The 24,943-nt window shown below is 44.0% G+C and overlaps 1 protein-coding gene across 3 annotated transcripts; it reads left to right on the plus strand.

The window, feature by feature from the left end:
- The first annotated feature begins 1,275 nt into the window (after window positions 1-1,275).
- Window positions 1,276-24,250, plus strand: LOC133474105 (gastrula zinc finger protein XlCGF17.1-like). Of its 3 annotated transcripts, XM_061765433.1 has the most exons (4): window positions 1,598-1,759; window positions 4,690-4,837; window positions 12,678-13,735; window positions 21,559-24,250. In XM_061765433.1, the coding sequence occupies exons 3-4, from the start codon at window positions 13,714-13,716 to the stop codon at window positions 22,563-22,565; spliced, it is 1,029 nt and encodes a 342-aa protein (XP_061621417.1). In that variant the 5' UTR covers window positions 1,598-1,759; window positions 4,690-4,837; window positions 12,678-13,713; the 3' UTR covers window positions 22,566-24,250. The 3 variants fall into 3 exon arrangements, with proteins under 3 accessions (XP_061621416.1, XP_061621417.1, XP_061621415.1); XM_061765432.1 differs by lacking the exons at window positions 1,598-1,759; window positions 21,559-24,250 and adding an exon at window positions 1,276-1,414 and having other exon boundaries at window positions 12,678-16,652; XM_061765431.1 differs by lacking the exon at window positions 21,559-24,250 and having other exon boundaries at window positions 1,599-1,759; window positions 12,678-16,652.
- The last annotated feature ends 693 nt before the right edge of the window (window positions 24,251-24,943 follow it).

The raw sequence follows: 24,943 nt of genomic DNA on the forward strand, positions 1-24,943 counted from the left end.
ACCCTAAGCACACAGCTAAAATACCGAAGGAGTGGCTTCAGAACAACTCTGTGACTGTTTTTGAATGGCCCAGCCAGAGCCCTGACATAAACCCAATTGAGCATCTCTGGAAAGACCTGAAAATGGCAGCCCACCAACGTTCACCATCCAACCTGACAGAACTGGAGAGGATATGGAAAGAGGAACGGCAGACGATCCCCAAATCCTGGTGTGTGGCATCATTCCCAAAAAGACTTATGGCTGTATTCGCTCAAAAGGGGGCTTCAACTAAATACCGAGCAAAGGGTCTCAATACTTACGGCTGGCTGTGTGATATTTCAGTTTTTCTTTTTTTATAAATCTGTAAAAATTTCAACAATGCTGTTTTTTTCTGTCAATATGGGCTGCTGTGTGTACATTAATGAGGAAAAAGAGGACGAGCCGCAACGACGACTTCTGGGCGCTGTTCGCTGAAAAAAAAAAAAGATTTCTCACAATATTTACGGGAAGCCTGGCATTGCATGCTGTGCACCAGTGTTGTTTTCGACGTGAACTTTGCCAAACGTTTCCGATGCATTAGCATTGTCTTTCCGTGCAGCACCTTTTTTCTAGGCTCTACACGATCAGATCGGGATTTTTGGGGCCGATCGGCAAGTTAAAAAAAAAACGATAACCGACCACCGTTCCGATCACAACATGGAGCAATGTGTCTATTTACGTGACTTGTTCCTTTATTGTATAATACTTGTGCACTGGATATTGAATAACTTCAAAAGTCTTCTCTAGCATTTTAACAAAAGTTCAAACATCAGTGACCCCTTAGGGGGCATTCGAGGATTGGCCACTCACATAAGGGTTAGGTCAAATCAACATTACAACATGACAGAAATAACGGGTGTTAACTGACTGGAATGAAATTAAATTGACTTGAACAAACACTGTTAATGACATGCTTACTCTAGCTTTCTCACTGTCCCAGCTATATGGACGGGTGCCGTCCAGAGTTTGCGTCTGTTTGGCTTTTCCTTTTTTTTTTGTTTCCTCCGCGCTGAATTTTTTTGAACACGGCACGCTCCTCCTTCAACATTCTTCAGGTGCCCGAACAAATGTGTTGTGTTGAAGCATTTCGATTGAACCCGGGTCCTCAGAACTGGGAGGCTGACGCTCTAACCGGTCGCCCACCGTGCCGCCGTAATTTGCGATGTGTCGCGAACACATACGTCACTTTGGCTACCGACACGCCCATTTTGAGTTGTGTGCCCACGGTGACGCTCAACTAGGGAGGTCAAAGTCGTCAGCGCATCCCACGTGTGTGGACGTCGACAAAATCCAAAGAACAAGGATGCCGATACATTATGCCATCGTGCTGCATACGGTTACGTAAAACGAAAAGGCAGCACACGTACGACAAGGGACCTGGGAGTCCCTTTCCCATGTACGAGTCTTGTGCCTTTTTCAAATGTTGTGTATTGATAGCATACGATCTGGCGTTAACCAAGCAGTAAGCCCCGTGAACATCAGTTGAAAAATGATCAAGTTACGCCATAATTGCAGTGTCCGTGGATTGCCTTTTTTTTTTTGGGGGGGGGGGGGGGGGGGGGGGAACGACGACCTCTTCAACATGGCCGCCAGGAGGCACGTTGGCTAACCGGGCTGCTTCAGAATGCTTGCGTATCTAGTGTTCATATCTATGGACGACAGTCACGACACTCGTCTCGGCCGTAACCACAGGCGCTTCCATGTGCTGATTTTGAACCAAACATGCTGAATCCTCGTCATAGTAAGCACGTCACTACTTTACTGGACTAAAACAACCTTCGTTCAATCTTGGTGTTCGGTTAAAGTCTTCTCGGTGCACGGTGAAGCTTCTCGGCCTAGCTTAGCTTAGCATGCTAACAAAGACACGCGGTTTTTTTCTTTGTTTTCTTTCGTGAGCAACCTTTAGCAAAACCGAGATCAAGTGTTCATTTTCCGCCGACTACTAGTAAGGCTGACCAAAATATCTAATACTAACTCTTAAATGTGAAAACAACAACTAGATTCTCTCTATCAGCTGTTTTCGTCCGAGATACTGAAATAATAACAATAAGACTTCTTTTCTCAATCCTTTTGTAGCATTCCTATATTGTTAAAACCCGTCTCATAATTACGTCTTCTCCTCTTTCCTCTTGTTGATTTTAACTAACGCACTGTTTAACCTTGTGCTCCCAAACCATTTTTTGTCTTGTGGTCCCCCTGAACATTTTCCATGACATTCAGATGTTTTGGAAAGGGTCTGTATTTTCCCGTCCGAGGCTGTTCGGTTTGGGTTAGGCTTAACTAGTTATAGCGCACACTGACCATTTCATTGACGATCTTATGAAATGACTGAGAAGATTTACTGATCATCTTGGAATCAATGATCAAATGTTTCCACGCAGGTTTGTGAGGGCTACTTTAAAAATGTATTTTGATACCGTTATTACCTGTTAAAAAAATGTGTTGGTCATGTGATCCGAGCACCATAATATTAAAGTCATGTAACTTTATTACGTTTAATTACTCCAAAACCAAAAGTTTTAGAGTAATATAACCAATTACTCCAATAACCAATATATTTTTTTCTGGTTTATGAGTGTTTAATATGCATGGTTTTGGAATGTGGGAGGAATCTATGAATCTAAAACCCAAGAACTCTGAGGCAGATGTGCTAACCACTTGTTCACCCTGCCGCAGATGCAGTGGGTACGGAAAGTTTTCAGACCCCCTAAATGTTCCACTCTTTGTTACATTGCAGCCATTTGTTAAAATCATTTAAGTTCATTTTTTTTCCACATTAGTGTCCACACAGCACCCCATATTGAGAGAGAGAAATGTAATGATTGAAATGTTTGCTGATTGATTAAAAAAGAAAAACTGAAATATCACACGGTCATAAGTATTCAGACCCTTTGCTTGTGACACTCACATATTGAACTCGGGTGGCGTCCATTTCTTCGGATTATCCTTAAGATGGTTCTACACCTTCATTGGAGTCCAGCTGTGTTGGATTACACTGACTGGACTTCATTAGGAAAGCCACACACCTGTCTATACAAGACCTTAGAGCTCACAGTGCATGGCAGAGCAAATGAGAATCATGAGGTCCAAGGAACTGCCTGAAGAGCTCAGAGACATAAATTGTGGCAAGGCGCAGATCTGGCCAAGGTTACAAAAAAAGTCTGCTGCACTTAAGGTTCCTAAGAGCACAGTGGCCTCCATAATCCTTCAATGGAAGACGTTTGGGACGACCAGAACCCTTCCTAAAGCTGGCCGTCCGGACAAACTGAGCAATCGGGGGAGAAGAGCCTTGGTGAGGGAGGTCAAGAAGAACCCAGAAATCACTGTGGCTGAGCTCCAGAGATGCAGTCGGGAGACGGGAGAACGTTCTTGAAAGTCAACCATCACTGCAGCCCTCCACCCGTCGGGGCTTTATGGCAGAGTGGCCCGACGGAAGGAAGCCTCTGCTTAGTGCAAGACACAGGAAAGCCTGCATGGAGTTTGCTAACAAAACAAAAAAAAGTGAAGATGAGAAATAAGATTCTCTGGTCTGATGAGACCAAGATAGAATTTTTTGGCCTTAATTTTAAGCGGTACGTGTGGAGAAAAGCAGGCCCTGCTCATCACCAGTCCAATACAGTCCCAAGAGTGAAGCACGGCGGTGGGAGCATCTTGCTGTGGGGGTGTTGTTCAGCTGCAGGGACACGACAACTGATTGCAATTGAAGAAAAGATGAATGCGGCCAAGTACAGGGCCATCCTGGACGAAAACCTTCTCCCGAGTGCTCAGGATCTCAGACTGGGCAGAAGGTTCACCTTCCAACAAGACAACGACTCGAAAATATTGAAGGAGTGGCTTCAGAGCAACTTTGTAACTGTTCTTGAATGGCCCAGCCACAGCCCTGACTTAAACCCAATTGAGAAGCTTTGGAGAGACCTGAAAATGGCTGTCCACCAACGTTCACCATCCAACCTGACAGAACTGGAAAGGATCTGCAAGGAGCAATGGAATGGCAGCGGATCCCCAAATCCAGGTGTGAAAAACGTGTTGCATCATTCCCAAAAAGACTCGTGGCTAGTGTAGTGTAGTGGCTCAAAAGGGGGCGTCAACTAAATACTGAGCAAAGGGTCGGAATACTTATGGCTGTGTGATATTTCAGTTTTTCTTTTATAAACCGCAAACATTTCATTCATTCAGGTTTTTTTTCCTGTCAATATGGGGTGCTGCGTTTACATTGCTGAAAAAAAAGGAACTGAAATGATTTGAGCAAACGGCTGCAATATAACAAAGAGTGCAAAATTTAAGGGGGTCTGAATACTTTCCGTACCCACTGTATATAAAAAATACATAAAATGTGACCCAGTAGAGACCCCTGGGGGAGACCATTTTGAATAGGTAAGGGGTTTGAACATTACAAATCTAAACCTGTGAAATATGCAATTTTTTAAATAAATGTATCTATCATCTGATTTCTTTTTTCAGTAACCGTACTGGATTAGGGTTAAAACAATTTTTAAAAAAAAATCTTGAATACATAAGGGCGGTACATGTATTCCGTGACACCTGTCTAAGCCTGCTTCCACGTAAGCCCTGCATGTGCTCGCGTACCCCTGCTTGTGAAACACTGGTTTAACTTACAATTCCCAAATCTTAATCTTCTCATTGTTTGCTTTTCTCATCCCTCCAACCTAGAGCGTAAAGTGTTGTGATCGTCATGTGAAAATGTGTGCAAGAAGGACAGCAGAGTATGAGGAGGAACTTTGTGGACCACAAGAGCCACAACATCAACTACTGGATGCTGTTTTCAATCGGCAGCCTCGAACTGCGCTACGCAGAGCAGGTCAGTTCACTTCCCTCTCACTTTTATAGTCAATGCATTCTAATTGTGTGTTTATTTAAGGGCGCTGTGTGACGACGTTACGTAGAATTAGGGCTGCAACGATGAATCCATAAAATCAATCAAAATGGATAATTGTCCCTCCGTCCGTGTTCCGTACCTTATATCCTCAATTGGGTCTTGGGCGTGCCGGAGCCTACGCCCGCTCATTCTGCGCGACAGGCACAAAGCAATAATTGAGTTTTGGCAATGAATTGAAGTTGCATGATTATTATGTTAGCAAGCGCTCGACGGCGCTGCTGTCCGAACACAGAAGGAAAAGAAAATCCGAAGAAGAGCTGTGCGTTTAGTCGTGGAGAGCTGATTCAGATATGGCTGAGCCGAGGCAAGGCAAATGAATTCATAGAGAGCATTTAATACACAAGGTAACACAATGTGATCGGTCTCCAACCTTTTTTAGCTTCCTTTTGATCAGACAAAACCCATTTTTTTCCCAGTGCAGCGCAATCTCTTACCTTGCTGACAATTTCGGTCGTCACTCCAGCCTTCGTCAGAGCTGTCACATCTTCCTGGTGCGAGGTGTCTTTTCAAACAGCCGATCGGGTCACGAAACCTTCAAAATAAAGTTCCCCGACCCGATCGAGTCTGCGCTTCAATGGCAGATCCGCTGTCCGCTATCATGAGCATTTTTGTCACGGAGGACTTGGAAACCGAAGCCAGCCGGACCGCGCCCTCGCATTGCAAAGCAAATGATACACAGACGAGAGAAATAACAACAACTGGACACGCACAAGAACTCAGAGAACATCTCAACACAGTAGACTGTCGCGGCAACAGAACATTCACACATGAAGAGGAAACTAACCGGACCATATCGTTCCTGGACTTCGACACGTACCACGACAAAGATGGCAGCATAAAGATCGTTGATAGGAAATCCACACACACTGACCAATACCTCCTCTGGACATCAGAACGTCCTACGGCACGCAAACTCTCCGTCGTCAGAACGCTGTACGACCGGAGCGGCTTCCTTGCAGACAATAGGGACAGACGAGGAGGAAAACCATACGTTGTACCTCACGCTCTCACATTCTCCACATTATCCAAAATGGGCCAAAGACAAAGGAAAGCAGCAAGCCAGACAACATGAACAGAAGGAAAGCAAAGGAGGGGGAAACAGACCAAAAACAAGGAGATAGTAACACTCCCTTACATCAGAAGAATAACAGAACCCATACAATGCAGTGTAAGAAATCATAAATACATATACAGCGGACTGTACAATGTGACATAGTTAAATGTTGACAAAATACTGCATGGCATTCCATCAGAGCACATGGCGAATAAAAGGTTCATCACAGGTTAAAAACAAGTGCAGTGATCATGTGCTACTTTATTGTTTTTAGCAAATAATCATTAACTTAGAATTTAATGGCTGTAACACATTTAAAAAAAAACGGGAAAGGTGGGAAAAAAGACTGAGAAAGTTGCGGAATGCTCATGAAACACCTGTTTGGAACATCCCACAGGTGAACAAGCTAATTGGGCACAGGTGGGTGCCATGATTGGGTAGAAAAGGAGCTTCCCTCAATTGAATTGCTCAGCCATTCACAAGCAAAGATGGGGCGAGGTTCACCTCTTTGTGAACAAGTGCGTGAGAAAATAGTCCAACAGTTGAAGGAAAATGTTCCTCAATGTACAATTGCAAGCAATTGAGGGATTTCATCATCTGCGGTCCAGAATATCATCAAAAGGTTCAGAGAATCTGGAGAAATCACCGCATGGAAGCGGCGAGGCCCAAAACCGACATCGAATGCCCGTGACCTTCGATCCCTCAGGCGGCAGCGCATCAAAAACCGACATCCATGTGTAAAGGATATCACCGCATGGGCTCAGGAACACTTCAGAAAACCAATGTCAGTAAATATAGTTCGCCGCTACATCCGGAAGTGCAAATGAAAACTCTACTATGCAAAGCAAAAGCCATTTATCAACAACACCCAGAAACGCCGCCGGCTTCTCTGGGCCTGAGCTCATCTAAGATGGACTGATGCAAAGTGGAAAAGTGTTCCGTCGTCCGACGAGTCCACATTTCAAATTGTTTTTGGAAATTGTGGACGTCGTGTCCTCCGGGCCAAAGAGGAAAAGAACCCTCCGGACTGTTATGGACGCAAAGTTCAAAATCTAGCATCTGTGATGGTATGGGGCTGTGTTAGTGCCAATGGCATGGGTGACTTACACATCTGTGAAGGCACCATTAATGCTGAAAGGTACGTACAGGTTTTGGAGAAGCATATGCTGCCATCCAAGCAACGTCTTTTTCATGGACGCCCCTGCTTATTTCAGCAAGACAATGCCAAACCACCTCCTGCACGTGTTACAACAGCGTGGCTTCGTAGTAAAAGAGTGCGGATACTAGACTGGCCTGCCTGCAGCCCAGACCTGTCTCCCATTGAAAATGTGTGGCTCATTATGAAGCGTAAAATACAACAACGGAGACCCCGGACTGTTGAACAGCTGAAGCTGTACATCAGGCAAGAATGGGAAAGAATTCCACCGACAAAGCTTCAACATTTCGTGTCCTCAGTTCCCAAACGTTTATCGAATGTTGTTGAAAGAAAAGGTGATGTAAGACCGTGGTAAACATGAGCCTCTCCCAGGTTTTTGGGAACGTGTTGCAACCATCAAATTCCAAGTTAATGATTATTTGCTCAAAACAATCAAGTTGATCAGTTTGAACATGAAATATCTTGTCTTTGTTGTGTATTTAATTAAATATAGGCTGAAAATGATTTGCAAATGATGTTTAACACAATGTCCCAACTTCATTGGAATTGGGCTTGTACCTTGAATCTTGAGCCAACCATTTCTGCCGTAGGCTGTATGGCAATTTTTCCACTATGGGGCTGTGTCCAGGTAAGCCAAGCCGCGTGGGTGACCATCATCCTTTGCTGACAGGAGCTCCATGAAGAGATGTTATCTTCGTTGGAAATCCGAGGAGAGCTTGTCAGCTTCTTCAAGAGAGCATTTTCTATGACTTCAGTAGCGCTGTCGCATTCATCAAGCTGTTTCCAGGTCATTTGGCGTGCTGCTTCTGAGTTTCCAACATGTACTACTCTAAAGCGTACCACATATTCTGATGGTTCTTTTATTGAGTAGCTCCAACTCTTCACGTGCGGTCAGATGCAGGTCTCTGTGTTGAGGAAATATGACCTCCACGCTCTGAAGTTTTCGGGTTGGTCATTCAAATGAGACAGGCCCTATTTGGCCATTTCCATCATGCCAGAGGTCTCCGGATGAAGCACTGGTGTGTCTCTTTTGTACTGCGGGGCATTCTTGTCGGCCGACTCCATTGGTCATTATTTGTTTCGTGGAATGATCTGATCATCCTCACGCTGCCGAAATGATGAATGAGGGTCGTGGGGCATGTTTAATGTTGTCTGCGGGATGCTTGCCAATTTTATCTTTCATATTGATTCTTTCCCCCAAACGGGGCTTTGAGCTGAATGGAATACTTGTCACCCACTTTGTGGGGTGAATTTGGAACTGGTTCAGACTGATAGTTTGGTCCCTCACTTATTATTGTTATTGACACGTTCATGTGAAGCTGATTGGATTTCCTGTTCTGGAGCTGCTTCCAATTTTTGGGCCCGCGCGATAGCTGCTGCAGCCTCTTGTTCAAGATGCAAAGTATCCAATTTAGCCTCAATTTGAGCTTTGCCGACTTTCACGGCAAGTTCTTTTTCTGCGACTGTGACGCGTGCACCTCTGCTAATGCTCTCGCTCGAGTTGCGGCTACGGTGACTTAATCGTCTTGAACCTCGTGATGAGCTCGCATGCCGTGGCCCCCTTCTGATGCTCCATCTCGATGTGGAGATGGTTGAACGTATTTGTGCTCCATAGCGTTTGTAACTCACTGTTATGCGCAGCCGTACTGTTGTTGAGGACAGCTGCGTGCACATCTTTCCTCTGTACTGTTCTCCTTGCGTGTAGATGGACGCAAGTTAGGAGCGAGCCAAACTCCATTCAAAATGAATACGGGAGTCAGAAAGTAGCGTCCGAGCTCCAAGTGCTTTATGGAGCGCCACTGTCATATTCAATATGAACTGGAGTGAAACTAAAGAAAACAAACAAATCATACATGAATAAATACCTGCGTAACAATGAGAATGTTTGATCTGGAAATGGATTACAACATACTAACGATCAGCATCTTTATATGCCAGTACAATATAAACCTTTTGAAAGTTTCATATGAACACGAAACATTGAAGCAGTTGAAATTAGTAAATGATTTAAAATGAATAATTGGGTAATTTCTACAAGCTTAACATTTTGGTCAAACATATCACAGTAGAATAAATACTGCTAAATACCTTTACAGAAACAAATACGGTACTCGGACGATGCTTTCGAAGTTTTCAAACGACACAAAGCTTCTCACAGGCGCTAAGCACAGTTGACAGTAGGTTAGGCAGCTTTCGATAGAGAAGTGACTGCGAGACTGATTTCTAAAATGGCCACCCAACTCTTTCCTGTCAAAGTGAATGTCAAAAGTGAACCTTACAAATTCAGGGGCAGTCCAGGAAAACGCTCCAAAACAATAAATATGGATAATGCACACTGAAACCTTGTGTTCCAAACTTGATTGGTTCTGTGACCCCATTTGTAACCAGAAACATTCTTAACCCGACGTAATGTTTCCCATGCTTTCCCAATTCATCCGTTCCAGCCCCAAAATTCAATTATACTGACACAAATAAAGTGCAATAGAGAAATAAGTGAAAACACACTATTGTCAAGAGGTTAGCTTATTCACTTTAACTAAGGAAGGGAAAGGGGAGGAGGACTACAGCGCCTCATTAAAGAAGAGCCTCCTTCCATCATAACATGGGGAAATTCTCATTCAGGTTTTTCTTTTTGTTGGTCTGTTTCTTTCCTAATTCATTGATTGATTTTGGCATAGCAAACTGATCAGGGAACTTTTCTTTTTGTGTTCAGAAAAGAAATCAAGTGGGATGTCACATTGTCATTTCAAATATGAATTGCTCAGTTGACCAATTTCTTTCGATCATTTTTTTGTATTGCCTCGCTCACGCTACCACCGGTGAACGCAAACAACAACAACCGATACAGTGCCTGCTTTAGTTGCTCGCCGTCCTGTCTGTTTCCTTTTTTATTTATTTACTGGTTCAGTGCCATTTGTTTTGACGTCAAAACAGCTGCTACTGGTACCCGTACTTTGTTTAACACTCCACGTGTTCATTCCGAAAGACAAGTTTTTCCATTGTGTAGGCAGTCAGGCGATGACAAGTTCTCCAGCTTTAGAGAACATGCCTTTTAGGGATTTTTTGCTGTGATGTAACGTAATATGTAGCTTGTAATTACAGTTGCTGAATATCACATTGTACAGTTTGTGTTGACAAGAGGCCGCTGTCACAAAAAAAGACCTATCCCAAAAAGATTGCAAATTCCAAAACATTCCACTGTGTAGCGACTACGCCGATGGCCCGGTTGTCAACGGAAACCCCAAGAACTGATAAACCTTTGCATTCCTGCTTCTAGACTTTACAGCGATCTAATTGGCTTGATCCGTGTCGGCCAATAATTAGCATTTTACGCGGATCGACGTTGAGACGTCGTGCCCTATACGAGACATAATTTGATTGTAACGTTAAACGTACATCGAGCTAAACCGGAAGTAAATGCAAGCGTTTACTTTCCGACGTATTTCTTTTCCAAATGAATGACGCTTTTACCCAAAAGCAATATACGCTACATCGTGGTGCCCCGTGTGAGGCGATATCATGTTTTCGTTCAATTCAAACACACAAAATTCACAATATTTGCAATAAATCTAGGCAGTGTTTCCGCCATCTCGAAGGGGGCATGTTGCGACGTAGGCTGTGTATGAGCGCAAGCCGTTACCATAGCGACACAGAGTTTTGAGCACTTGTGAACTGGAAACCAAGATTAGCCCTCTCAGTGAAGCTGGAGTGAATTTGTTGTATGGTTAAATGTTATTTGGATATCCGTTGTTTTGTGTATTGGATGCATCTGTCGTGTGGTAGAATTTCCTACAGCGATCGTTGTTAAAAGACCTTTGAGGTTCTCTTTGACGTGCCACGAATTTCGGACGTGGTCCTTAATGCTAACGTCACGCAACTCATGAGCGACGGCAAAAACAAAACGAAAGAACCTCTCTCGAGTGCTCAGTTGCACGGTTTTGAACTTAGTGTCACAATTAAAAGGGAGCAATATGGAAGATCGCTGAATGAGGCTCAAACTAGAAGCTGAACAGCACACGCAAATCAACTTCATGGCACAGCTATTGAAACCATGCGCAGGCCCGCCGACTTGATGCTGAAACTCAGTTTGAGGATGCGAAAAGACCCTGCAAAGTGCGCCTCAGTGCCATTCGCCCATTTTGCCCACCCCTGCATCTCTCGGGCGACGCCTTCAACCCGGCCGGCTCTTCTATTGCACCTCCAAGAACCGCTTGGGATGTGCACTTCCTTCTGCGCTGGTTCCCAGCCTATCTTTGCTCTTCTGCATTGTTCGTAATGTCGACGTTCCCTGCTTTTTGTTTGATCTTTCTGTGGCTCGCCTTGGCTGCCCCTCTTTCAATTCTTCCTTCCTGCGCGCCGCGCAAGCTTTACATTCATTTCTCCTCTGCGTTGTGCCATCTTATTTGCATGATTGTGGGCTTTTGCTGTCGTGCCTCCGTGAAACGCACTTCGCAGCCGTTCGTGGCCCACGCGGCCGAAAGGGGGTCCGCCCACAATGCATCGTGCAGAAAAAGACGGCTGGTCCACATCGTGAGTATAGCCCTGAACCAAAATAGGCAGACCCTAACCACGCTGTTGTCTGTGGTCCTAATGGTTTATGCTCACACACGGATTGCTCAAGGTGATAAACGACAGGGCACGCAAAATTGCTCCCTCGCTAGACAACTTAGCAATGGATAGAATACTTACACATTTGGGACCCCTCGGCTTAATCAAAATTGTTTGGTCTATGGCCCTGACAGGCCCCACGAATCCGGCCTATCTCAGGTTTTTCCTGACAAGCTGCATGTCAATCCTGAGTTCTGAGAAATAGCCTTCCTTGTCGCTCGCCCGATCAGCGACGCCCTCAAAGATGCCACTTTGCATATTGAGGCTGTCACCCGGGACCACCTGCCGTCCGGCAGTGGCGACGGTCATATTGTGATTTGTAAGTTTTTCAAACAACACAAATTCAAATTTGACCCTGAAATACTTGAAGAAATTAAATTTGAAGGAACTCAGGCAATTCACATGACCAACACTAAGACGCCAGAGCATTCCTGGTCTGCTACAGACCTTAACTTCGTGGCCGTAACCATCCTCAGTCACTGCAGGATTTTCAGCATAGCCTACCTGCTCTACCAAAAGACCCAGAAGCTGCGGAACTGCTTAGAACAACAATCCAATGCTTGGAACCCGAAAATGACACAGCTCAAACTGGTGCAGGAGCACCCCACACCAGCCCCACCCCACTGACCGAACTGTTTCCTGGACCTTTACTTAACGATGTATTTCTTTTCCAAATTAATTACGCTTTTACCCAAAACCAATAAACGCTACAACTGTATTACTGTTTTAGATACTTGTTTTTATGCACTTGATTATATTACTCTTTTTTACATTGTTGCTGTTGACTTTCCTAATTGTATTATTTCCAATAAATCAAACTCATCTAGCTCTCCAAATAACATTAGATATAAGTATAAACCATAATACACAACATTAAAGTCGCAACATGAGAATTGATTTTTTGCAAACCATGTTTTTTAATTTTTTGTCTTCTTGTCTTGTAGACATCAGTGAAGATCTTCGTCATGAGTGTCGGGAGCCAGAGCCCCTTTACATTAAAGAGGAAGTGGAGGATGACGAGCACCCCCACATCAAAGAAGAAGAGGAATTGAAGCTCACTTTCATTAAAAAAGAGGCTGAGGAAGTGCACCGCCACATCAAACAGAAAGAGGAGTGTATCGCCAAGTTTCCATGGACGAGTGTCCCTTTGAAGAGTGAAGATGAAGGTCGACGTGAGGAGAGCAGAAGCAGCTCACGTCGACACATGACAACAGAAGGTGATGGTGATGGAGACCACTGTGGAGGATCACAGGCAGACGGCCTCTTAGCTACACAATTAGATAGCGACGACCTGACGTCTCACTCTCCTCACACTGATGATGATGATGATGATGATGATGATAAACCGTCTGAAGGTGATAACAAACGCTGGAAATGTTCTCAGTGTGGGAAGACCTTTGCTTATAAGAGCAGTTTGAAACAACACACGAGAACACACACCGGAGAGAAAGCGTTTGCCTGTTCAGATTGTGGTAAAAGATTCTCCTATAAGGGAGACTTGACAAGGCACACAAGAACGCACACTGGAGAAAAACCTTTTGTCTGCTCAGTTTGTGGTCAAAGATTCTCTGAGAACGGAAAATTAACAGTACACGCAAGAAGACACACTGGAGAAAAACCGTTTGCTTGCTCAGTTTGTGGTCAAAAATTCTCTGCAAAGGGCAAATTAACAATACACACCAGAACCCACACCGGAGACAAACCTTTTTCCTGCTCCGATTGTGGTCAGAGATTCACTCAGAAAGGAACCTTAAAAATACACACAAGAATGCACACTGGAGAGAAACTTTTTTCCTGCTCAGATTGCGGTCAGAGATTCACTCAGAAGGGAGCCTTAAAGTTACACACCAGAACCCACACTGGAGAGAAACCTTTTTCCTGCTCAGTGTGTGCTCAAAGATTCTCTCGTAAGGATCGCCTGAAGACACACAAGTGTGCGGGTGAGAATAGCAGTCGTCGAGGAATGTACATTTCAGGAAAATGTACATGTTTCATATCCAAAGTAATTACTATGTTACTGACTTACAAAACTGTAGATTGTTCTATTCTGTTTACCATCTTTTATTTGATCTATCCTTGTTGTCCATATATTTTCGAAAAGGCCCCTGTGTGCAAGTGTCGAGGATTGGCACTGGTGCCAAATCACTTTATAAAAACTAGTTACGGTGAGAACATTGGCACTTATTCCATAGTTCTGCACTTCCAAATGATGTCTGCAGAAAAAAAGCCCTCCAAAATAGACTGCAGCAACTCTGCAATTGTTTTCCGATGGAATGTTAGATTTTAGGCCAGATTAAGACCTGACCACATTTTATGACACAAATGCCTCCAAGATGTTGAATCAAGTTCCTATAGATCACAAAGGCCTTTCCGTAGGCGGCATCGTGTGACAGACGTGGACTTTGGCTGGCTGTCAGAACGTCGGATGATCCATGACGAGGGTCTCCCGGCCGAACATGTTCCGTCATATAATGTCCCGAAACTGTGGCTGATTGTCAGCAAAATGTTTGTCTCCATCCCTATTCATGCTCACGTAACACCTCTGAAAATATCAGACCAGCCCAGAATTTAGGATGTTAGGAACCAAAGCGTTTTCCTCGCGATAGATCATGTGGCCCGCGGGGGCTTGAAGGGTCTTGAAATACGTTAAATGAGCAGTTTACACGGTATTTGCCATCAACTACATATCCCGTAATAAAAAAATGACCACCAAGTGACCAAGTGATCTTACCACCAGGCGATGATCCCAAAATGTGGAGGAAGCGGAAAATTGATTCAGATAGAAGGCTTTTTCAACACAGATTGTTTCTGCTGCTGTTTTGAGGGGTTTCTGTGTTCATGCTGACACATTTTGACAGTGTTCACTGTTCACACATTTCTCGATAGCAGGTGGTACTCCCTTTGCACTTTATACCAGGCTGATTTGTATTTCTAAAATGCTAACTGTCACCAATGTTCTGAGTAGTGCAAATTTGTCAAGTGTCACAAAAAATCTTTGAAAAAAGTTCATGTCAAAACCTGGGTTTGGAGAGACTTCTTTATTTACTTAAATACGTTGATGGTCGATTGATGAGCAATGCGGGTTTCTTAGGATTCATGTAATAATACCAGGGGAATAAGTAATGATAGATAGTTATTTAACAATATGTTGCGTGTATAGTTACATTTATTTACATTACATTTAGTTACAGTGGGTACGGAAAGTATTCAAACCCCCTTAATTTTTTCACTCTTTGTTATATTGCAGCAATTTGCTAAAATCATTTAAGTTCATTTTTTTCTTCATGAATGTACACACAAACGCACCATATTGACATCATTTTTTTTTGCATATTTAATAAAAACAAAAAACTGAAATATCACACGGTCATAAGTATTCAGACCCTTTGCTTGTGGCACTCATATATTGAACTCGGGTGCTGTCCATTTCTTCTGATCATCCTTGAGATGGTTCTACACCTTCATTTGAGTCCAGCTGTGTTTGATTGTACTGACTGGACTTGATTAGGAAAGCCACACACCTGTCTATACAAGACCTTATATCTCACAGTGCATGTCAGAGCAAATGAGAATCATGAGGTCCAAGGAACTGCCTGAAGAGCTCAGAGACAGAATTGTGGCAAGGCACAGATCTAGCCAAGGTTACCAAAAACATTCTGCTGCACTGAAGGTTCCTAAGAGCACAGTAGCCTCCATAATCCTTAAATGGATGACGTTTGGGACGATCAGAACCCTTCCAAGAGCTGGCTGTCCGGCCAAACTCAGCAATCTGGGGAGAAGAGCCTTGGTGAGAGGTGATGAAGAACCCAAAGATGACTGTGGCTGAGCTCTAGAGATGCAGTTGGGCAATGAGAGAACGTTCTTGAAAGTCAACCATCACTGCAGCCCTCCACCAGTTGGGGCTTTATGGCACAGTAGCCCGACGGAAGGAAGCCTCTCCTCAGTGCAAGACACATGAAAGCCCGCATGGAGTTTGCTATAAAATACCTGAAGGACTCCAGGATGGTGAGACCGAGAACTTTTTGGCCTTAATTCTAAGCAGTATGTGTGGAGAAAACCAGGGACTGCTCATCACCGGTCCCATACATACATTCCCAACAGTGAAGCATTGTGGCGGCAGCATCATGCTGTGGGGGTTGGGGGCGGGGGGTCAGCTGCAGGGACAGGACGACTGGTTGCAATCAAAGGAAAGATGAATGCGATCAAGTATAGGGATATCCTGGACAAAACCTTCTCCAGAGTGCTCTGGACCTTAGACTGGGCCGAAGGTTCACCTTCCAGCAAGACAACAACCTTAAGCACACAGCTAAAATAACGAACGAGTGGCTCCAGAACAACTCCGTTACTGTTCTTGAATGGCTCAGCCATAGCCCTGATTCAAACCCAATTGAGCATCTCTGGAGTGACCTGAAAATGGCTGTCCACCAACGTTCACCATCCAACCTAACAGAACTGGGGAGGATCTGCAAGGAGGAATGGCAGAGGATCCTCAAATCCAGGTGTGAAAAACGTGTTGCATCCTTCCCAAAGACTCATGGCTGTATGAGCTCAAAAGGGGGCTTCTACTGAGCAAAGGGTCTGAATCCTTACAGTTGTGTGATATTTCAGTTCTTATTTTTTTAATCAATCTGCTAAAATGTCAACAATTCCCTTTTTTTTGTCAATATGGGGGGGGGGGGGGGGGGGTGCTGTGTGTACATTAATGAGGAAAACAAGAAAATGATTTTAGGAAATGGCTGCAATTTAACAAAGAGTGAAAACTTTAACGGGGTATGAATACTTTGCGGCCCTTCGACGGTATCGATAATGCCAATATGGCCCTCGGTGAAAATGAGTTGGACACCCCTGCTATCGATGATTATTTGAGAAAAAAGTTGGCGCATGTTCTCGTCCTGAGCAGCGCACCTCCCCAGAGTTGCCACACGCGCAATGAGTTCCCTGTTACGTTTCATCCTAGCAGAGACTCTTCTGTCACATAACACACCTGACACCTTCCTCCACCCGTTCCAACCTGCTTGGACCCGTTTCTTCACTTCCTGACCACACTCACCATTGCTCTGGACGGTTGACCCCAAGTATTTAAAGTCCTCTACCCTTGCCATCTCTTCTCCCTGTAGCCTCATTCTTCCCCACCACCCCTCTCATTCATGCACATATATTCTGTTTTACTTCGGCTAATCTTCATTCCTCTTCTTTCCAGTGCATGCCTCCATCTTTCTAACTGTTCCTCCAGCTGCTCCCTGCTTTCACTGCAGATCACAATGTCATCTGCAAACATCATGGTCCACGGGGATTCCAGTCTAACCTCATCTGTCAGCCTATCCATCACCACTGCAAAAAGGAAGGGGCTCAGGGCTGATCCCTGATGCAGTCCCACGTCCACCTTAAATTCTTCTGTCACACCGACAGCACACCTCACCGCTGTTCTGCTGCCCTCGTACATGTCCTGTATTATTCTAAACATACTTCTCTGCCACTCCAGACTTCCGCATGCAGTACCACAGTTCCTCTCTGGGTACTCTGTCATAGGCTTTCTCTAGATCTACAAAGACACAATGTAGCTCCTTCTGACCTTCTCTGTACTTTTCCATCAACATCCTCAAGGCAAATAATGCATCTGTGGTACTCTTTCTAGGCATGAAACCATATTGTTGCTCGCAAATACTCACTTCTGTCCTGAGTCTAGCCTCCACTACTCTTTCCCATAACTTCATTGTGTGGCTCATCAACTTTATTCCTCTATAGTTCCCACAGCTCTGCACATCACCCTTGTTCTTAAAAATGGGCACCAGTACACTTTTTCCTCCATTCCTCAGGCATCTTCTCACGCACTAGAATTCTATTGAACAAGCTGGTCAAAAACTCCACAGCCACCTCTCCAAGATGCTTCCATACCTCCACAGGAATGTCATCAGGACCAACTGCCTTTCCATTTTTCATTCTCTTTAATGCCTTTCTAACTTCCCCCTTACTAATCATTGCCACTTCCTGGTCCACCACACTTGCCTCTTCTACTCTCCCTTCTCTATCATTTTCCTCATTCATCAACTCCTCGAAGTATTCTTTCCATCTACCTAGCACACTGCTGGCACCAGTCAACATATTTCCATCTCTATCCTTAATCACCCTAACCTGCTGCACATCCTTCCCATCTCTATCCCTCTGTCTGGCCAGCCTGTATAGATCCTTTTCTCCTTCTTTAGTGTCCAACCTGCCATACATGTCATCATATGCCTCTTGTTTTGCCTTTGCCACCTCTACCTTTGCCCTGTGTCGCATCTCAATGTATTCCTTTCGCCTCTCCTCGGTCCTCTCAGTGTCCCACTTCTTCTTAGCTAACCGTTTTCCTTGTATGATTTCCTGTACTGTGAGGTTCCACCACCAAGTCTCCTTCTCTCCTTTCCTGCCAGAAGATACACCAAGTACTCTCCTGCCTGCTTCTCTGATCACCTTGGCTGCAGTGGTCCAGTCTTCTGGAAGCTCTTCCCGTCCACCGAGAGCCTGTATCACCTCTTCCCGAAAAGCTGCACAACACTCGTCCTGTCTCAGCTTCCACCACATGGTTCTCTTCTCTGCCTTTGTCTTCCTAATTTTCCTCCCCACCACCAGAGTCATCTTACACACCACCATCCTATGCTGTCTAGCCACACTCTCCCCTACCACTACCTTACAGTTGGTAACCTCCTTCAGATTACATCGTCTGCACAAGATGTAATCCACCTGTGTGCTTCTACCTCCGCTCTTGTAGGTCACCCTATGTTCGTGCCTCTTCTGGAAAAAAGTGTTCACTACAGCCATTTGCATCCTTGTTGCAAAGTCTACCACCATCTGTCCCTCCAAGTTCCTTTCCTGGATACCGTACTTACCCATCACTTCTTCATCACCCTTATTACCTTCACCAACATGTCCATTACAATCTGCACCAATTACGACTCTCTCTCTGTCTGGGATGCTCAGAACTACATCATCTAGCTCCTTCCAGAATTTCTCTTTCACCTCTAGGTCACATCCTACCTGTGGGGCATAGCCACTAATCACATTACACATAACACCCTCAATTTCAAATTTCAGCCTCATCACTCGATCTGATACTCTTTTCACCTCCAAGACATTCTTAGCCAACTCTTCTTTTAAAATAACCCCGACTCCATTTCTCTTCCCATCTACACCATGGTAAAATAATTTAAACCCTGCCCCTAAACTTCTAGCCTTACTGCCTTTCCACCTGGTCTCCTGGACACACAATATATCAACCTTTCTCCTAATCATCATGTCAACCAACTCCCGAGATTTTCCTGTCATAGTCCCAACATTCAAAGTCCCCACATATCAGTTCTAGCTCTGTGTTTTCCTCTTCTCTCTGCCGTAGAACCCGCTTTCCACCTCGTCTATCTCTCTTCTTCTTTGACTTCGACCCACTGTAGCTGAAATTCCACAGCGCCCTGCAGTAGTCGGCGCCGTGGCGGACGGTGTTATCCCGGCCCCGACCGAACCGGTATGGAACTCTGTGGATGAACGCTCATATTTGTTTGCAAGTTTTAAGCCGATGCCCTCCTGACGCAACCCTCTGCATTTATCCGGCTTGGGACCGCCTACAGTGCACTGACTTGTGCTAGGGCTGCATAGTTCCCTGTTACATTGAGTCAGACAATACGCGCAACAACATATCATGTTCATAAAATCCCAAATATTGGGCCTATCGTAATATTTTCAGAGGTTGAAGCTGCCACGAGCGGGGATGTCCACGGAAACATGGGTGATGATTGATGACAGTTTTACGACATTAAGCTATGTTTTCTCGGGTTCGTGCACGAGGGTTGCAATTGGAAGATGTCCGGGAGACGTCTCCACACCGCACGGCGACCAATTCACCCGGAAGTCGCTGATATAGGCCAATATCGAGGGACAGTCCTCTCATGAGGAAAATGTCTTCACCTCCATAAAATTACAAATATTGGGGTGATCATTCTAATATTTTGAGAGGTGGAAGGGGGGGAAAATCAGACATTTTGGTCACGATCAGTCGCAATTTTCTAAAATTTTGTGACGTTATGATTTTTTTTTTTTTTTTTTAAATAGTCAGCATCTATGGTGAGGAAATGCTTAATGTCCATAAAATACACAATGTTGGCCCAATCATGAAATGTTTTTTCTGAGGTTGGGTATATGGAGAGATGTCCACATAAATTTAGCATTTTACACTCAGTTTTAGACTCTCCTGTGATGAGGAAGTCTTGTGCCCGCCGCTGTGTTTTTGCCATTTTAATTGATGGCATCCTGATGAATTAGTCATTTTTGAGCATATTAAATTCCCGATTGAACTAAATTTTGGGGTATTGCCGTGTTCATGTGAGTGTGCAACGGTATATGATGGCAATATAAAGTATAATACCAACTTGAACAAAGTGGTGTTTGGAAACTCAAGCAAGAGGTCTTTTTTTTTTTTTCTCCATTTCCTGCAAAGTTGTCATTTTGGAGGTTGAAAAATTCCACCTGACAACGACAACGAGTGTTCCCTCGTTTATCGAGAGGGATAGGTTCCGGAACCCGCTGATCTCCACTTCTGCCACTGACGTCACACCAAGACATGTAGGGTGAGGTAATGAAGGTAATGAAAAGGGGACTTCCAGTTTCATTTTCTGAGCAAAAAACCCAAAGACAACTTGTACGGTAAGCGAATTATGGACCATCTAGATCAGTGATTCCCAACCAGCGTGCCGTTGCACATTCGTGTGCCAAGGGAAATAATCAAATTTCATTTAATTGGTCAAAATATTATTTATTTACAACAAATAATGTATCTTTGTTCATCCATCTATGCCAGCGGCATATGGAGACAGACAGACAGAGCAAATAAATGCTCTTCTATTAGATGTCAAAAAGTGTATAATTGACTTGTGTATCCATTTTTGGTGACATTTTTGTTTGTTGGTGTGCCGTGAGATTTTCAAATGTAAAATACGTGTGCCTTGACTCAATAAAGGTTGGGAATCACTGATCTAGACGAGTGATTCTCAGCTGCTGGGTCAGAACCCAAAAGTGGGTCACGGAGCCATTCTGAGTGGGTAATGGACAGGTAAAAATGTATAGCATAATTCAGACTGTTAAAACTGTTACAGTTGCTTTAGACTGCAGCCTTCATTTCCGAAAAAGACAAAATATTGATGTGGCTCTTTCCTAAAAAGAAGAGATGAGTACCAAAATAGACTTTTGTACATGGTTTTGTTCATCCTGTTTCTTAAGGTGCTCTGAAAGGCACTTTAAACATGTAAGCATGAGTAGTTCTGTTTAAAAATGTGATATTTTTTCAAAGGTTATTTTTGAACAATACATGTTCTTTATTGTTCCTAACTGTTGTGATAGTGGGTCGCGACTTAACAACAATAGAAAAATACGGTCCCAGGGTGACAACACTTGAAAACCATTAATCTGGATCCCGTCATAGGTCCTTTAAATTTTTAATCCCCATTTCAGTTCTCTGGATTTTTTAAGACGTGGCTAAAACCACGCCCAAGTCCGCACCAATCGCCGTGATTGTGATTTACTGAGTAATATTAACTTTTTTACGACTACAGTGTGCTGTTAACTAGCAAGCTGTGCCTACAACATGAAAAAGTACATCTTCCTGAATTTTCTCCTGTTATTTGGGCTACAGTGTCTGCCGTGTGCACCCACGCGTGCACACGGACCGAGGCATCGGCTAAGCGCTCTGCTACCCCCGGGCCAGCACACCAGTGACGGGGCCGTCCAACTCGACAAAGCCGCATAAATATTGGGAACAAATGATATTCGACCCATTTGTGTTTGTCTTCTTGTGTCTTGCAGACGTTGTGGAAAATCTTTGTCCAGAGCGGCAGGAGTCAGAGTCCCCCCACATTAAAGAGGAAGAGGAGGATGGAGAGGTTCAACAAATCAAAGAGGAGGAGGAAGAGTTCGTACACATTAAAGAGGAAGAGCAGGAGGAAATCATCAAGGTTCCTTTGACGGGGGTCCTTTTGAAGAGTGAATATCAAGGTCAAAGTGAGGAAAACCGAGGGGTGGAGCCTCCCAGCAGCAGCTCAAGTCGACACATGACAACAGAAGGTGATGGAGACCACTGTGGAGAATCACTAGCAGAGGGACTCTTAGCTCCGCTATCAGATAGCGACGAGACAACGTCACACTCTTCTGACTATGATGATGGTGATGATAAAGAACAGTCGGAACGTAGTATGACATGTCACACTGATCTCAAATGCTGGAAATGTTCTAAGTGTGGAAGAACTTTTGCTTCAAAGAGCAATTTGAAACAGCACGTAAAATTACACACTGGAGAGAAGCCTTTTGCCTGTTCCGACTGTGGTAAAAGATTCACTGTAAAGGGTAAGTTAATATCACACTCAAGAACCCACACTGGAGAGAAACCTTTTGCCTGCTCCGTTTGTGGTCAAAGATTCTCTCAGAAGGGTACCTTAAAAAGTCATACAAGAACCCACACTGGGGAGAAACCATTCACCTGCTTAATTTGTGGTCAAAGATTCTCTGAGAACGGAACCTTAAAACGTCACAGAAGAACACACACTGGGGAGAAACCTTTTGCCTGTTTAGTTTGTGACCAAATATTCTCTGAGAAGGGAACCTTAAAACGTCACACAAGAACCCACACTGGGGAGAAACCTTTTTCCTGCTCAGTTTGTGGCAAAGGATTCGCTCAGAAGGGAAACTTCAAAAGTCACACAAGAACACACACTCGAAAGGAACCCTTTGTTTGCTCCGTTTGTGGCCTAAGATTCTCTCATAAGTATCTGGCTCAGAATCACAAGTGTGTTGATGACAATAGCAGTGATCAATGAAGGTTCTGCCTCTCATCTGAGCAGGCTTCATAATTTCATGCACCAAGGATGATTGTATTCTAATGTACCTTCTTAAAGGCCTCCAGTGGAAAAGTGTTGAAAATTAGCACTCATGCTAAAACACTTGTAGCAATATATCTGCTTTGTCTAATGTTTTTGTGATGTGCATATCAAATAGGAAATCAGCAATTAAATGGAAATACCTTTTGTAATGTATAGTAGTGGTCTGAGGGGGTGGGTTCTCCGGGGACGGAAACCACTCAGGCTTTCTAAGTTTCACCTGTGGCTCAATGTGAGAGCCTGGGAAGAAACACCGCTTGGCAAGATGTTTGATTAGATGGCGACTGGGAAAATAAATTATGAAAAGAGAGGCACAGCAGGTTAGAGTGCAAAAGAAACGAGCATGTGCAGAGTTTGCAAGGGTGGGGAAACATTGGAGGAAAATTAAAAGCACTAAGAAACGAGCAGAACAAAAAAGTGAGGGGTAACTGTTGGATACAAAAAGAGTCATAACATTCATTGCAGGGGTAAGAAATGCAATAATGGGAATATAATAAAAAACAATACAGATTATAACAAGAGCAGCAGAAAAGCCTCTTGACATAAAACAGCTAATATGGGAGGAGTTGAGGGATGATCTCAGTGCTCAGGCCAGCCAAGAGACATCGAATTAAGGCTAACAAAAGATTTGACATGGTGATATTGATCGATACATACTGTAGATAGATAGTTACAGTGTGTGTTGAGACTGAAGACATTTATTTCATGATCCTACTTTTAGTTTCTAAGAGAAAAAAGAATGAAAAAGACAAGTTACATTTCGTTTTGCTCTTTGTTTTCCTCCCTGTACGGACATACTCATACCCATATGCCAGCACAGTCGTTGGTGACAATGCATCCTAAAACGTTAGAAGCCATCCGGCGCAAAACAAAACAAAGAAGAACAAGAAGAATGTGAGAGCCTGCGGCCGAAGGTGATGGGGGAAGTAGACGAACATGAGGTTTGCAAAGACGGGAGGGCGTGTCTGGTAAGAAAAGCGCAAGGACGGTGGGCGGGGCAAGCTGGAAGACGACGACGCTGTAACAGCAAGGTGACGGTTGAGAATTTACCAGTGCCGTACCCATGTGCTGTGTTTTGTGTTCATATGTGGGGGTGGCAGGGGTGGATCTTGTAAATTTCTTGCCATTTAATTGTCTCTCTTAATTTCTGTAATCCACTTTGTGTTGCATTTTAATATATGAGCAGTGCTATATGGATAAACTTGATTTGATTTGAGGGCCACACCAACATGCAAACATCACTTCTGCTCATAAAGAATTCAGTGTCTTTTTGTAATGCTGTAAATTGTATTTTGATCATCTGCTACCTGTGTAGTTATGGTATATGTTATGTTAGGAGAGGTAATTTAAAATATAAATAAAATAAATGTATCTTTTTAAGCCCGTGTTATGAATATTGTCTTGGCGGCCTGTGGCAACGGGCATATGGTCCGGGTGCAGACGGCTCCAGCTTATTAGGTCATGATGGTATCATTTTTAACCTGTATGTGTATGACTGTCTGTGTCCTTGTAGTTGTCAAGCAGCAGGTGGGATTGTTCTAATTTCCTATTTTAATGAATATCATGCACTTTGAGTTACTGTTGCGCGTATGGAAAGTGTTTACAAATAAAGTTTGATTGCTTGATATAGATTATTTATTTATGGTGTGCAGTCTGTGATTATTGGACCAAATATCTGTTCCAATATTTACAGTGGGTACAGAAAGTATTCAGACCCCTTAAATTTGTCCCTTTTTTTTTTATATTGCAGTCATTTGCTAAAATCTTTTATTTCCCCCCCCCCCCCCCCTCATTAATGTACACACAGCACCCCATATTGACAGATTTGTTGAAATTTTTGCAGATTTATTCAAAAATATCACACAGCCATAAGTATTCAGACCCTTTGCTCAGTATCTAGTAGAAGCACCCTTTTGAGCTAATACAGCCACAAGTCCTTTTGGGAAGGATGCAACAAGTTTTTCACACCTGGATTTGGGGATCCTCTGCTATTCCTCCTTGCAGATCCTCTCCAGTTCTGTCAGGTTGGATGGTGAACGTTGGTGGACAGCCATGTTCAGGTCTCTCCAGAGATGCTCAATTGGGTTCAAGTCAGGGCTCTGGCTGGGCCATTCAAGAACAATTACGGAGTTATTCTGAAGCCTCTCCTTTGTGATTTTAGCTGCGTGCTTAGGGTCATTGTCTTGTTGGAAGGTGAACCTTCGGCCCAGTCTGAGGTCCTGAGCACTGGAGAACGTTTTCATCCAGGATATCCCAGCACTTGGCTGCATTCATCTTTCCTTCGATTGCAACCAGTCCCTGCAACTGAAAAACACCCC

The sequence above is a fragment of the Phyllopteryx taeniolatus genome, unplaced genomic scaffold (genome assembly GCF_024500385.1).
Source record: "Phyllopteryx taeniolatus isolate TA_2022b unplaced genomic scaffold, UOR_Ptae_1.2 contig_98, whole genome shotgun sequence".
Classification (NCBI taxonomy): Eukaryota; Metazoa; Chordata; class Actinopteri; order Syngnathiformes; family Syngnathidae; genus Phyllopteryx; species Phyllopteryx taeniolatus.

Excerpts from the sequence above, each read along its gene's own strand:
- LOC133474105 (XM_061765432.1), top strand. The coding sequence starts at position 4,720 with ATGTGTGCAAGAAGGACAGCAGAGTATGAGGAGGAACTTTGTGGACCA. Across the intron at positions 4,838-12,677 it reads AACTGCGCTACGCAGAGCAG|ACATCAGTGAAGATCTTCGT; the intron begins GTCAGTTCACTT and ends CTTGTCTTGTAG.